The following is a 15,090-nucleotide window of genomic DNA, read 5'->3' as shown; positions in this document are numbered from 1 at the left end:
ATCACTAATACCAATTGAAAGGCTTACAGTCCATTAATGTGTCTGATCTGCTTTGAAAGTGATCAAAGCTGGTGGCCATAAGCACATCTTGTGGTGCAGAATCCTGTAAATTAGGCATGGTGGGATGAACTTCTTCAGACCAGTCAATAATATGACTGAGGTGGTTTGTAACAAATGTAGCTTAAGGAATAGGATTTCTAGAACAGGTAGGAAAGACACAAAATAGGCGATTATGTAAAAATAGACTCCCAAGGCTATTAGCTGCTTAGAACCATCACGTATCTATCATCACATGCCCCATGTGTTTTAAGAAGCACTAAGCATTCTTTACCGATATCATCCTCAGGCAAGAGGACAGACCTTGGTTTTCCACTTACAATGTGGCGCCTGCCCTACATGCTCGAATTCCTTCTGTAATGGGGTGTGAAGGTAGAAAGTGAATACCTCCCCTCTCCCCCGCGGTCACCCAATAAATGTGAGACAGCCTAAATCATAACTCATGTGTGCTGCTAGGTCATTGAAAGACTGTGCAAAACAGCCCCGTGATGCAAATTTGCATAACGTGCATATCTCAATTTATATGTACAGGTGCAAATTTAGGCTGACTTTCAGAGGGAAAGCTGTCCTGTTAAGCAAAAGGTTTGTGTGTGTGTGTCTTAAAATGTAATTTGAACAAGGGGCATAGCAAGGTATTGTGGCAGAGATGGGGAAACATGTCGTTTTCTCATCAGCCCCAGCCAGTATGGCCAATTGTCAGGGATATTGGGAGTTGCAGACCAGCAAAATCTTGAGGGCCACAGGTTCCCTGTCCATAAACTGTGGTATACCTAGGAATAGTGTGAAGCAATGCTATTCACTCATAGGCGCAGGGTGAAGGCTCACATTGGAAGCTGCATTGCACTGAGTCAGACCGCTGGGCCGTCTAGCTTAGTACTGTCTACACTGGCTGGCAGCAGCTCTCCAGGATTCCACTCGTGGATCTTTCTCAGTTCCTCCTTTAGGTGCAGGAGATGGAACCTGAAGCCTTCTGCATGCAAAGCAAATACTCTACCCTGAGCGACCGCCCTTGCAAAGAGCATCACGCTGGCAGAACCACAACTTCGGTTTGCCGGGGTGGGCATTGTCGTCAGGCACTGACAGTTAATAGACACCTCCACTAAGACCCCAATTCTCTAATGGCTCCTGTTTCTCCCCCATCGGTTCCTGCCGCCAGCTCGCCTCGTTTGCGTGAATCGTGGTTTCCCTTTCGCTGCTGCCTTTCTGCTGCCGCGGAGCCGAGCCTTTTCAAGTCGCAGGGAGTGGGTGCTCTGATGTTCTTAGGGGATTTCTGCGGCAGACTCAGCCGCCAGCAGTGAAACCAAAACACCCACCTCCTCCTCCTCCCTGCCTCTTTCCCCTCGCTTCTGATCTTGGCAATGGTACAGGCAACGTAGGGAGGTGGGGGAAAGCCCCTTTGAGAGCTGCGCCTCCCCCCCCCTTCGCTGATAAACCACTTGGTACGCTCTGCCTGAAGTCCCAGCCAGCCCTTCCCAAGCCAGAGCTGGAAGCGAGACAGGCAGGCAGGCAGCGTGAGTTCCTCTGGCGGCCGGAGCAGCCCCTGAGTTGGACCACTCCTTGGGAAGATGAGAAGACTGCTGGGAGCTGCGGAAGGACCTCGCCTCTGACCTGCTGCGAGGGGCGGTTCAGGGGGATCCCCGGGACAGAGGCTGATTCACTGCTTGGGCTGTCATCCTCTCTGAAGGCGATGTCAGGACCTGAAGCTCACAGCCACGGCAGGAGGCTGCCCTGTAAGTCTGGGATTTGCTGAGGGAGGGGGGGCAGGAGCTGGTGGATGCATGCGGAGAAAGATGGGACGGGGTGGGGGTGGGAGGGAAGGCGAAGCAGCGCCCCTCTTGCCTTCCCATCCCAAACTTTTATCAGGCGTTTCTGTGAAATGGGCTGAAGCTTTTCCGCGCTGCCGTTGTCTGAGCTGAGAGGCAAGGCACAGGCGCTTGTCAGGCGCAGCGAGGGAGGCGTCGGGCATCATTCTACCCGTCTCTGCGAATTGTTCCAGGCTATAGACATGCAGGGTTGAACAGCGGCAGCCCATGGCTCAGTGGCCGGTTAGAAGCGCTTCTCTCCTGGTACACTGAAAGCAAAACAAGGGGGTTTGAACCCCGAGAAGAGTAGCTCGCTGGACAAACCCATACCCCCCCCCCATGGCTTTGCTGTTGGAAACGCCGGCTCATCAGCTTGGAGATAGATGTCAATTCTGTAGGGCTGCTCTGGGCACAGCTCAGAGGATTGACACCTCTTTGTAATGATCAACAGCTGGGAGCATCCTAGCCATTGTCTTGTAATTGTAGTCACCCATTAGTATTGTATATCATGCAAACAGCAGCCCACGGCATTCCTTTCACAAGTTGAGCTGACAAGCGTGCCTGCGGTTGTTGTCTCTCTCATTTCACACACACATACACAATCTTGTGGCTTCCACCTTATGAGCAGACCACTTGTCAACCTTGGCCTTCTGTCCCTTCCTCGTTAGCATTCTGAAAATACACCTTGGCAGAGCCTCCCCTGCAAGCCTTGAAGGAGCCAGTGTTTGCTTGCGCTGTATTTATGGATAAAATGGATGCATTTGGTCATTTCTTGGCAATCATTCTCTCTCTCTCTCTTTCTCATGTTCCCACTAGATGAACAGGTTTTGTTCCAGGAAGGGAGAAATTGTAGCTCTGATAGGCAGGGGGAGCATAGGTTTATATTTGGGTCTGCAAGCCACAAACTGTAGATCCCTCTCACCACTAGGGCTTACTGTTACCACCGTGGGGAACGGGACATGGAACTAGATGGGTTCTTGATCTGATCCAGCAGGGTCTTCTTATTTGTCCCCTTCACTTCATTTGGTTTTGTTTTAAATATTCTTACTCATCCTTGGGGGGGGGGCGGCGGTTTAGGAAGCCCAAACTATATGCTCCTAGGCATGCTGATTTGCAAGGTTCCTGTGGTGGTGGGGCTTGCTTCCAAGTGAATGCTTGCATTATAACCAAATCACGCACCCCCAACAGCCCTCTTAAAAACAACACCTAAGGAGGCCAAAGGTAAGGGCTTAGGGCATGCACCCTGCTGTAATATGACTGAGCATTCCTCTAGAGGTCATAATCCCTCTGGGCCCCACATGCCCATCAGCATTTTTCTTTAGTGAACACGAGAGCTCCTCTGGATCTGTGCAGGGCATACCTAGTCCAATTTCTGCTGCCCACAGTGGGATTTTCCAATGGGAAATCCACAGGCAAGCCGTGAGCACAACGGTGGCATTGCACTGTTGTTTGTCAGCACTGGCATTCTGTATTCATGTTCCCTCTGATTTCCAGCCTATATCCATCATGACACAATGACTGTTATCCTCCATGCGTGTTAAGCTGTAAAGGACGTGCCACAGCCACCCCCAACATGGTGCTTTATGTGTCTCAGACTCAGCTCCCATCAGCCCAAGGCGGCCCAGGCTGGAGGTGATGGGACGTGCTATCCAAAGCATCCAGAGGGCACCACATTGGGGAAAGCTGCTCCAGCAGCTGTTGCCAGGGTACCGATTCCATTGCTTATTACAATAACAAGATGTTTGCCACCCCCGTGAAAAGATGCCAGGTGGGCTGCATCCTTCCTCATTTGCCCCGCTTGACACTTTCCCTTGTGAACTACGTCACCCGCCATCCCCGCAGCCCACTCGCCAGTTCTGACATAGTCGCATGACTCCCCCACACACCTCGCGTTGCGCGCTGCCAGCTTCCTTTGCCACGCAGTGCCCATCTTCACATCATTGCATGCACAGGCAAGCTCAGCACTCTGCCGCCTCCCCATGTATCCCTGCACATAGAGTACATTCTGCTGCTCCATCAGATTTTTTACAAAATAGGAGAAGAGACTGCAGATTAAATGCAATGACGTATTTAACATCGCACTGAGTGACGGTGCTGCTGGAATTATTTTTTGGTGTGCGCTTGTGTATATGCACAGCCATCGTTTGTCAGCAGGGCTGATGTTTTTCTGAGATGGGTTATCGGGCATCTCTTCCGGTCCAGGCTGAAGGCCTATTCCTTGAAGGATAGGCTACAAGGAGCCGTAACATTGACGCTGAGGGATCTACTGCTTATGTCGTTCCTGGAGAAACATAGCTGAGCAAGAGAGGTTGCGGACTTCCTAAACAGTCTTCTGCTTCATGGGGATGAGGAGAAGGGGAACTTGGGAACAGCATAGAGATAAGAGTATTTGAAGATGAGTTGGCCTGAAACCAGAGGCCCAGCCAGAATCCATCAAAGACTCTTGTACAAACGCTCCACCCAGCCTTCCTCTGGGATATGATACTGCAGCAAAAGCATAAAATAATCCAAACCACTGTGGGAAGAATTGTAGGAGGGAGGAGGGAGGAGGGAGGGAAGGCAATCGAGGCAGCGGCTTTTGGCACAGATAGACAGAGGGCTGAGAGGAAGAGAATGGGGGCGAGGAGGTGGCAACCCATGACTCTTCTCTCTGTCACAAATTCATAATAAAAAGCTAGACCAACCAATCCCCAAATCCCTCGAGTCTCAAAGCTAAAAATATCCCCACAGATCCCTCTCCAGCAGAGAATACATCATAAGACCCTGCTATTTACAGGGCCAGGAGTTGCTTTATATAGAACGACGAGTAGGATAAAACCATGAGAGCATTAGAGGGGATGACGGGAGGACAAGAGGCTCTCCAAGCACCAAGGACAACAAACTGTGACAGCTTCTCCATAATTCCTTATCCAGACTGAATGAAGTCATCATCACCACCATCATTTCCACCTAAGTTCAACCTAATTGCTGTTTACCTTCCCTGAACAGTTTGTAAAGGATACTTTGGGGCTTGGCTACTGAGCAAAAGAAGGTTTCAAATGAGTTCCCCTGTGGGAGAGATTTCCTGAATCTTGTGGTTCTCTTGAAAGGTCTCACACAGGCCACAGGAACAGCCTTAATGTGGATTAAACCAGTAGCCCAAATACTGTCTTTAGGGAAAGAATGGTGTCTGAACTTAAACTTGGATGGAAGCCACACCCTTTGGTGAGAAAAACCTGGACGTTTAATCCCAAGCACAAGTGGTTATGTGCAACGAGGGCAAGGCATTCTGCATATGCTCAGAGGAACTGCTCTCTCCAGCTACTCTACAAATGCAGAACCAAACAGACCCCAGTGATGCATAAACTCATGAACCGTTGGTGAAAATAACTACTGCAGTTGAGCAGGTTGAATAAACCTGGCTGGAGCAATATAGGATGCTCCTCTAGATGACACATGATCTCTGAACTACATAGTTTCTGGAATATATTGTAGTATATTTTTGTGGAATATTCATGGCTGTGTGTGTTCTGTAATCATAATTTATGAGTGTCAAATCTGGTATGGAATGCAGAATTTACCAAATTCAAAGCAGCCCCGTTTCCCTTTTATTTTTTAAAACAAGCTTCTAGCCCCTTAGGTTTCAAATATAAACTTGAAAGTGCTTGTGCAATGCCTTGGGGGATCTCAAAAGCCTGAAGTGGATGTGAGCAAGATGCTGGTACAGCTCTTTGCAATTGTCTTTTCACCAGCAAAAGAAGAATAAATCATGCAAAATAAATGTGCACAATTTATATATTACATGCGCTTCTTGGCCCAGCTGCTGATGAAACCAGTTGTTTGGCAGAACTACACAGAATATCCCTTTCATGTTCCTGGAAAACAGAGATTTATTTATTTTTAAAGACATCTTTATTGAAAGTTAGAAAACATGGTACCATGCACTAAACATGGTAAGTAAAAGAGAGTAAAAGAAGAAGAGAAACAGCACCTGTGTAGAAGGCAAAGCAAAGGGGGGGGGGAGAGAAAACCAAAACTGTATACTTTACAAAGTTTTTATTGTAATTCACCAGATCTTAACCTTCTACAGTATTTGTAAGAATGGATTCCAAATATCATTGAATTTGTCCATGGCAAGTCTGCGATAATATGCAAGTTGTTCATATGCTGTGAGTGTGTATAAGTCTTCAATACAAACATAGAAGGGAGCTGCATTTTTATTTTTCCAATTCATCAATATGAGTCTTTTCATCAATATGAGTCTGTGGTGAGAGTCCACTCATGTTGTCCTTTTGTAAGGTTCCACGTGCTGGATATATAATTCAAAAGGATATTTTACACTGTAAATGTAAGATTATTCCGTACAGTTCTGTTGATAGTTTCAGTTACCTTCTGCCAAAAATATTTCAATGAAAAAAAACATACGTTTTAGAGAAGACAGAGATCTTAAACTCTGAGCATTAGTGTAGTGGAAGCGCTAAGCATGTAAGCTGAAAAACCCAGATTTCACTTCAGCCATGAACTCGGTGGGTTCTTTAAGCAAGTCACCGCTGCTGATCTTCACTTTCCATCTGCAATATGAGAATAACAGTGCTAATCTATTTGCATAGTTGTTGTAAAGATTAATTTATGCAAGGTCCTTTAAATACCTGAAATGCAACAATGCATGGTTACTAGATCCACTATTGCAGTCTCATGAGGTGCAACCTGGCCAGGATATTTCTGATGCTGTTGATTTACATTGGTGCCAGTGGCTTCCTCCCTGCAAAGAAAATCTCAGCTGCAGATGATAATTTTTTATCAGAACTGCAGCAAGGGATAGAAGGGTTACATTTCTACCATGCCTTCTGCCACCCCCATAATTACCAGCTCTCGGCTGATGCTATTTGCATTTTTAAAATCCTGCTTGCTAAATTGACATCTTTGGAATGCATGTCCGCTGTCAGGAGGAGAGAATATTTTTCAAAGGTGTGTTGTAAATGTGTTAAAACCAGATCATATGTGAGCATACAGCTCTCCGGGGGCCAGGAGGAAGAAAGAAGTAGGAAGAAAAGTTGTTCAGGTAGTCCTTATTTGCAAAATGAGACGGGTAGGGCTCAAACATAATTTAGAAGCTGTTGCCTTTAATCTGCAAATATTTACCTTTCTCAATCCTAGATATGCAAAGGCTGGCTGGTAGGCATTTTGTACATGCTCAGACACTGTGGGCAGGTGCTGTATAGAAAACATTCTGGCAAATTGTATGGCAGCTATGAGTGCTGTTTTTGAACCAGAGTCTGGGGTTTGAACCCTGGTTCAGATTTAACACTGCATGAAGGGGAAAGGTCCCCTACACTAGTTCCTTTTGGTTTTTGAACCTTCCTATCTGAACATTTTCCATTTGTCTTCCATGCTTGAACCACGAGATCTAGAAACTTGAGGAAGCAAAATTCTGCACCATGTGTGTTGACTGTGAACAATTATGAGCATAATAAAAAAAAGAAGGGCAAAGGGTTGCGATGGCAACCGTAATGGAGTCTGGGAAAACAGTATCTTTCTCACACATGCAAGCATTTTGTTTTACATTGTGGCCGGGTGGGCAGCCCATGAACCATGGGTTAGAAATCCAAATGTGGTTTGCATTTCCCATCCCAACTCCAGAATCTGTGGCCTTTGTTGGACCCAAAGAGTTACACCGCTGTTCTTCCAATCTTGCAAATGTGGTTGTGGCTGTTCCTTAGGCCCCAGCTCTATTCCGAGTTATTTGCCCTTTTAAGCAGTTGGGAGCTTTTCGTGGACATTAAAGAGCCTGGAAATGAAGAAAAGCCTCCCCCTCCCCCATCTTCTGTTGGATTTATGCCTACATTAACAATCCTCCCCCTCCATCCCATTCTTTCATTTGCATTGCCTGATGCATAGAGGGCGTTTTGTATTCAGGATCCAGCAGGACAAGGGATAATGACAAATGCCACCACTCCCAGCAGAAATGCAACCAGACAATCCTGCCAACTCTCTTGGCCAGAATAGGGCATTGCCTGCATTCTCCAGAACTCTTGGGTCCACCCCATCCTCTGTTCCCAATACTTCCATGTAGACTCTATCCACTGTCTGGCAGCATCTCCTACAGCCATTGCTTTCTGAGACGACATAGCGAAGGTTTCAATGTAAGTTCTGTGCTTTTCATTATTTAGCCACAATAACCATCTAGTGCCTCCTTCTTCAGAAGGAGTCGGCCACTAAATATCAGGTATCGGGGAAAACAGCATGGGAGGGCTGTTGATTTCATCCCTGCTGCCTGTAGGCTTTCAGTTGATGTCTGGTTGGCCTCTGTAGGAAACAGGATTCTGGACTAGATCTGAATGTTTCATCTGATCCAGCAGGGCACTTAGAACCATAGAGTTGGAAGGTATCTCAAGCCTCACCTAGTCCGACCCCCAGCAATGCAGGAATCTCAGCTAAAGCATCCAAGACAAATGACCGACCAACCTCTGCTTAAAAATCTCCAGTGATGGAGAGCCCACAGCCTACTGAGGGAGACCGTTCCACAGTCAAATAGCTCTTGCTGTCAGAATGTTCTTCCTGAGGTTTAGTCGGAATCTCTTTTCTTGTAACTTGAAGCCATTAGTTTGAATCCTATCCTCCAGAGCAGGAGAAAAGAAGCTTGCTCCATCTTCCATGTGACAGCCCTTTAAATATTGTAAGATGGCTGTGATATCTCCTCTCAGTCTCCTCTTTTCCAGGCTAAACATACCCATCTCCTCATAAGGCTTGGTTTCCAGACCCTTGATCATCCTGGTCGCCCTCCTCTGCACACGTTCCAGATTGTCTATATCCTTATTAAATTGTGGTGCCCAGAACTGGGCTTGCTGTACTCTTATCTGCACGTAGCACTTTTAAAAATGCAGAGCACTTTCTAAGACCAAGTAGAATTGCTGTTTCTCTTTTAAGGTATTTAAGGTGCCTTACATTATCCGAGTTATTCTGACAGCCTGTAGCAGCTCATGGCTTGACTGAGATTTGAACCAAAGTGACTCCTAATTCATGTTCTTAACCCCCTGTGGTATGCCAGCTTCCTTTGCAATCTCTTATCTTGCACATCCTCATGTCATTCCTGGTAGGTCACTCTTATTTCCACTTTACAGGTGGGAAGCCAGGAGATAAGCAACTTGCACAACATGCCGAAGCAAATCCACGTCTAAAATGGGACTTGAATCCTCAAGTTCAGCTCCAGCTCTCCTTCCAGTGGAGTTCCCAGGCTGAAATGCTGTCTGCGGGCCACAATTATTAACTCAAAATAGCCAGGGATTCCATATGCCAGGGTATTTCAAAATGGGGAAAGAGGAAACCATTTCGGACATCTCAGTAGTAATAGGCAGGCAAACATTCAGGGCATTGGCAGAAGTTGACTTTGGTAATCTTTTGTAATATGATGCTCCATGCAAAGCCAAAATTTGGTGCCCCAAAATAGATCTTCTCAATTTTGCACCCCCTCGGCTTGGTGCCCTATGCTGGGAAACTACCCTAAATCCAGTGCTGACTTGGGAGGTGGGCAAGTATGTGGGTCAGCGCCCCATTAGGATTACTGAAATGGATATTTGTGGTCATATGCCCCATAACTGCCATAGAGGTCAGTTCCCAAACACTGGAGTTGGGAGGAGGCACAGAAAGGAGACCAGTGCAGTGCAGTGAATTGTAAGAGTTAGAAGCAACCTCAGATATAATATTATTTCAACCACCTGCTGATGCAAGAAATCTGCTAACTTCATCCTTTATTGTGGGACCGGCCCTACCATTAGGCAGAGCGAGGAGCCTGCCTCCGGTAGCATATGCTGTATGTGTGTGGATATGTGGCGAGGTTTCATTGCCTGCCTTGGGCCTTCCAAGCTAATTCCCTGCCCAAGATACTATGGACAGCACTGTCCTGTTACCAGTTTTGAAGTAAGTTCTGTCTGCCAATCCACTCAGCTTCTCTCTACGGAATGGGAGGGGACACCAATTTACTCTTTGCCTCAGGGAGCAAACTGTCTTGGGCTGGTTCAACCCGACAGAAGGCCTTCCAGCCACTTCTTAAGTGGTTCCTGTGCTGAATTAGGATCAGGAAGAACTGGACCATTAACTCCCCAACATCCATGGAGCTCACAGGGTGACCCTGGGCTAGGCATCATCCCCACAAAGCTGCTGTGAAGATGAAAACACAGTGAATACCATGTACACCACCCCGAGATCCCAAGGTTAGGAGTGAGGAAGCTCCAGTCCAGGGCCGAAATACGGCCTTCTAGACCTCTTTGTGGCTCTTTGGAACTCTCCTCAGGCCACACCCTTGACTGGCGCTGCTTTGTACCCCAAGCATTTTTGCCAGGCTGGAACGTGTCCCTGAAGTCTGATAAAACTTACTGCTTGCCCAGATGAAGAATAAGGGAGCACTTGAGTGGATGTAGAAACTAGCCTGTAAAATTTCCTTCGGTTGCTCCACTCATTCTCATCTCTGGCTCCATCCACCACTGGCAGGTGGCCCTCAAAAGCTTGCCCAGGAGGGAATGTGGCCCTTGCTCTGAAAAAGTTTCCAACTCCTGCCCGAGAGAAAGAGAGCACTAAAAATGCAATCTTGTAAATAATAATATGATCTGTGTGGCACCGAGGAGGAAGACATGGCAGGAGGCTTCATTCCTTTGATTTATTAAAAGAATTGCTGTTTTATAGCCCACCTTCCTATGACTCAGGCGTCCAAGGTGGCTTTCTCCTCTTGTTCCCTTAAGAACATGTGAAGCCACTGATGGCGCGGCCAACCCACCTGCTTCCAACTTCTTCCCGTTTGCCAAAAAACTTCCCTACGTGTACACTGAATAGAGGAATTAGGAGGGGAAACCATAGGTCTCTTTTCCCCTTCCCTTCGGTCCCCACACTTGCATTCAGACCCCGTCTTCTTGTGTAATGAATGAAGCATGAGAGCCGGAAGGATTAGGCAGGCGGTGGGGAGCCCTGTTGCCCATTTGATGGTCTCGGTGGCAGCCGGGTTGGGAGGTCGGCGTTTCAGGGACAGGGATGGCGGGGGGAGTGGGGCTGCATTCTCCCAGCTGTGAATGCGCTCAGGCCCCCATTGGCTGGTTGCCATGGGAAAGAGAGCCCAGCAGCAGGGGCAGGTATTTCTCTTTCCCCTCTCCTCCTTAAAGACAGCTTGTAGCACACAGGGGCAGCATTGTGTGTGGATGCCTAACAGTCTTGGCGAACATGCCATCCCAGTGAGGCAATCTCAGCAGTGTGTGTGAGATGGTGAGACCAGCAGTCACAGGGGAAAAGGGAGAATGGTACGTTCTCTTCTCTTCTGCTCCTGTCTTAGCCTGCTTGCACACCATCTATTTAAAGCACATTCCCCCTGCCCAGCAAGAATCCTGGGAACTGTAGTTTCCCCTATCGCAGAGCTATATTTTCCAGCCTCTTTAGCCAGTGACGGTTCCCGGTATTCTTTGGTGGGGTATACTTTAAATGTGCAGTGTGTACGCAGCCTTAGCAAATAAGAAGGAAAAGTGTTCATACAGACCTCTTTCCTCCCATCCATAAATGGACAGAATAGTAAACATCACCAGATAAAAGGAGGAAGGGAAGTGGTGAACAAGACACTGTCTCTGACCCTCCCTGTAGTCATGGGGCGGTCAGGACCCATCACCAGCTGCTCATCTCGCCCGCTGGCTATCTGTGCGAGTTACATAATGGCATTTCAGTGTTAGTGGCCGGCTGCCCAGATGGCTAATGAAATCTCATCAGGGAATTTATCAGCAGGTTTGTTAATTTACCCCAGGGAATCAATCCTGACACGTCTCTCCGATGCTAACATAAGACATTCTGTGCAAGCTCTGGCATGTACTGACACAGTACCCATCAGTCCCGTCTCTCTTTGTCTGGACGCCTGACCCTTTCTGTGGCCTGGCTTCCTGGCGCATTTCCTTGGTGTTTGTGTGTGTGTGTGTGCTAGGAACAAGGAAGAGGAGGAGCAGACACGGAGCAATGGGCCCAAATGCAATGTGAGCTGATACAGGATTGCACAATTGTGAAATAAGACCAGAGATTTAATTTCAGTTGCAGTAAGCCCACAACTTATGTGCATTAAATTGTGTGTGCATTGTGCGCATGACCAAAATATATCAAAAAATTAAAAGGGATGGAAAGGGAGTGGGGGTTCCAGGAAAAATGACTTTGGCAATCCCACCTGACATTGAACCCAGTGGGCTTTGACTATACACAATTTTGGCTTTAGATGCGATCCCTGGAATGTTAGCCCCTGTGTAATTTGCGGGTTTACTGTACTAGGGTGGATAGAGAAAAGTTTTTCTTCCTCTCTCATAACACTAGAAATTTAATGTTGGAAGATTCAGGACAGATAAAAAGGAAGTACTTATTCAAAGTTATTCTATGGAACTCACTTCCATAGAAGGCAGTGATGGACACCAATGGCTTTAAAAGAGGATTTGACAAATTCATGGAAGGCAAGGCTATTAGTGACTACTAGCTACAATGAATAGGTTTTGCCTCCACTGTCGGAGGGAATTGCTGGGAATGACATGTGGGCAGAGTGCTCTTGTTCTCCTGTCCATCTTGCACACTTCCCATAGGCATCTGGCTGGCCACTGTGAGATCAGGATACTGACCTAAATGGGCCATTGGCCTGATTAGCAGAGTTGTCTTATGTTCTTCTGTTGCCCCGTTGAAGCAGAAAACTTGAACATTGGCTGTATCAGAGTTCTGAGAATGGTGTTGCTGTTTTTGCTAATATTCTCAGCCAGAATTCAAGTCAACTGAATATGGTTCTTTGTCTGGAGTAAGACCGTGGATGCAAATGCTGCTACTTAAAGCAACGTGACCACATAGTGATGGCCACCAACTTGGATGTCTTTGAAAGAGGATTAGACACATTCCAGGAGGATAGGGCTGTCAGTGGCTACCAACCACGATGGCTATGCTGCACCTCCATGGCCAGAGAGTGGATACTTCTGAATACCGGTTGCTGAGAATTGCAAGTAGGGAGAATGCTCCTGCTTATTGGCTATCTACAGGCAATGGTTGGTCACTGGGAGAAAAGGATGCTGGGCTAAATGGACCTTTGGTGTGATCCATCATATATACACAAAGGTGCCTGGATACCCAGAAGGACACACACAGATAGCCTGCATAGGAGGGCTTAGAGAGGCCTTCAGTGGAGCCATTACTGTTGCTACTGACCATTACTGGTTCTCCTGCTGGTCCTAATCTGCACTTGGAAGTTTTGATTTTTGTAGAGCAGAAGTCCAGTATTTGTCTCTTACTATGTTGGTTCGATCTGGGAACTTCGCAGGAGTTGCATTCTTGTGGGAAATGAATGTCGTCATTCCCCCGCCTCTGTTGGAATGAAGTTTTGTAGCTTTGCATTAGAGAACACACAACAGGTGTCCTGACCGAGTCGATGGCTTTGTGTGAAATCCAACAACTTTGCCTCCAGCGTTTAGCCTTGGGAGGGCCTGTTATTAGAGCAGTCTCTCCCCACAAGCCCTTTTCATCACTCATTTGCTCTTGTTTTAATTGCTGGCTGCTTTCTGTGGGAAAACTCAGCTAAGCAGCTGACTGGTCTGGCCTGTTAGTAAAGGATTCCAGTTGTGATACAGCTGGGGCTTTGCTGGAATAAAAGGAAATGGCCCACCATGGTGGAAGAGGCATGTAGAAGCACCTCCTAGGCATGCTTACTTGGATATAAGAACATCCAAAACTGCTTTATTCAAGGTCAGACTGGAATTTTATCCCATTAATGTCAAGGCTGCTCCCCAGCCAAAGAAATGCACACAGGAGCTAGTTTACTCTTTATTGTCAAAACTGACACAGTCATTTCTACTGCTCTGAATACCCATGCAAACCAGTCTAGCATCTGTGCAGCTATTCCCAGGTCTGCACTATACAGATCAGTTGCAGCAACAGGAGGCCATGCTTATGCATCTCCCCCCGACGGGCTATGCATGCAGCCGGAGACTATGCCTGCATGCAAGCTGCCTCTGCTCTTTCCACTTCAATTCTCTCCTGCTTCTGGGAAACAGTGTTGCAGGAAAGGGTGGGGAAGCACCCAGCCCTTCACTTGCCTTTCCTGCCTCTTTCTCCTGTGCTCCACCCTCCAGCTCTGAAGCTCTCCCTGCCTCTGCCTCTTGCCCCCTGGCTGGTACAGGTCCCCACAAACCACTGACCCCCTCTCCTGAGTCAAGCTCCTGCCATCCTTCCCCCAGTGCACACTTGTCAGTGTCCTGCCAGTCCTTGAAAATGAAGCACACAATTGTCTATTCTCATCTTCCAGGGTCTTGGCCAAAGGGCTTTCCCATCATCTGCTCCCTGGTTCCTTAGTTTAGCTGAAGATGCCAGGGATTGAACTTGGGACCTTGTCCCTGAAAAGCAAGTGCTCTATCACTGAGCTATAGCCCTTTCACATGAGTAAGTTCCATCCATGACTACTTCTTCATTGGGAGTATGCTGGACTCACTGCACAATACATACTTCTGCATCCTTACTACTATTGGTCACTGTGCAAACTGCCAGGGGTGGTGATGGTGCTGGCTGGCAGAATAGTCTCCATGGAGGTATATATCTTCCCTTCATCCCGAGTTCCCCCATTCTTGAGTCGTGTAATATTTGGAATAAAACAACATGACTACCCTTCTGGATCAGCTAGTTAGGAAAATAAGGAAGCGGACGTCTACTGATTTGTGCTTCTAGTTCAGTATTGTCCACACTGGCAGGCCGTGGGTCTTCATGGTTTCAGACCAAACACACTCCCAGCCCTACCAAGAGAAGCTGGGGGTTGGAACTGGGATGTTTTGCATGCTCAGCAGATGCTTTGCTACTGAGCTGTGGCCTCTGCTTCCTGTGCTTCAGCACACATTCCAGTGTTGACTGGTGACCTAGGAAAGCCACTGTCAGCAGCCAGAGTCAGGTGCAGATCAGCAATAAAAAAAAACACTGTGTCTGTGAAGTCAACTCTTTATTCAAAGGTACCAAAACAACACAGGTGATCCCATAAACATTTGCTTGTAGGTTTTGTCCCAATGAGGCAGTTGCAAGGTCTGAAGGTCCCTGCCTTCCCACAGTTGCCCAAGTCCCAGGGGTTCCCCCCCCCATGCAGTCATAGACTGCAGCTGCATGCAACCAATCTTTCCTTTGTCATTTTCATTTCTCACTGTGTTCTAGGTGACCAGAGGGTAGGGGAGCTAGTTGCAGCAGGAGTGGGAGACCCCCTGGATTCTTCAGCAACCTGCCTCATGGCTTC

The 15,090-nt window shown here is 47.4% G+C and overlaps 1 protein-coding gene across 1 annotated transcript in view; it reads left to right on the top strand.

Moving 5' to 3' along the window:
• The first annotated feature begins 1,164 nt into the window (after positions 1-1,164).
• DBNDD2 (dysbindin domain containing 2) overlaps positions 1,165-15,090 on the top strand; it is a 29,898-nt gene continuing 15,972 nt past the window's right edge. The window contains exon 1 of the mRNA XM_083619246.1: positions 1,165-1,787. Coding sequence (XP_083475372.1) covers positions 1,745-1,787 — 43 coding nt within the window. The 5' untranslated portion in view covers positions 1,165-1,744. The remainder of the gene's footprint in view (positions 1,788-15,090) is intronic.

The sequence above is a fragment of the Podarcis filfolensis genome, assembly GCF_964270895.1.
Source record: "Podarcis filfolensis genome assembly, chromosome: 6".
Lineage (NCBI taxonomy): Eukaryota > Metazoa > Chordata > Lepidosauria > Squamata > Lacertidae > Podarcis > Podarcis filfolensis.
This window is presented reverse-complemented; position numbering and strand designations above follow the sequence as displayed.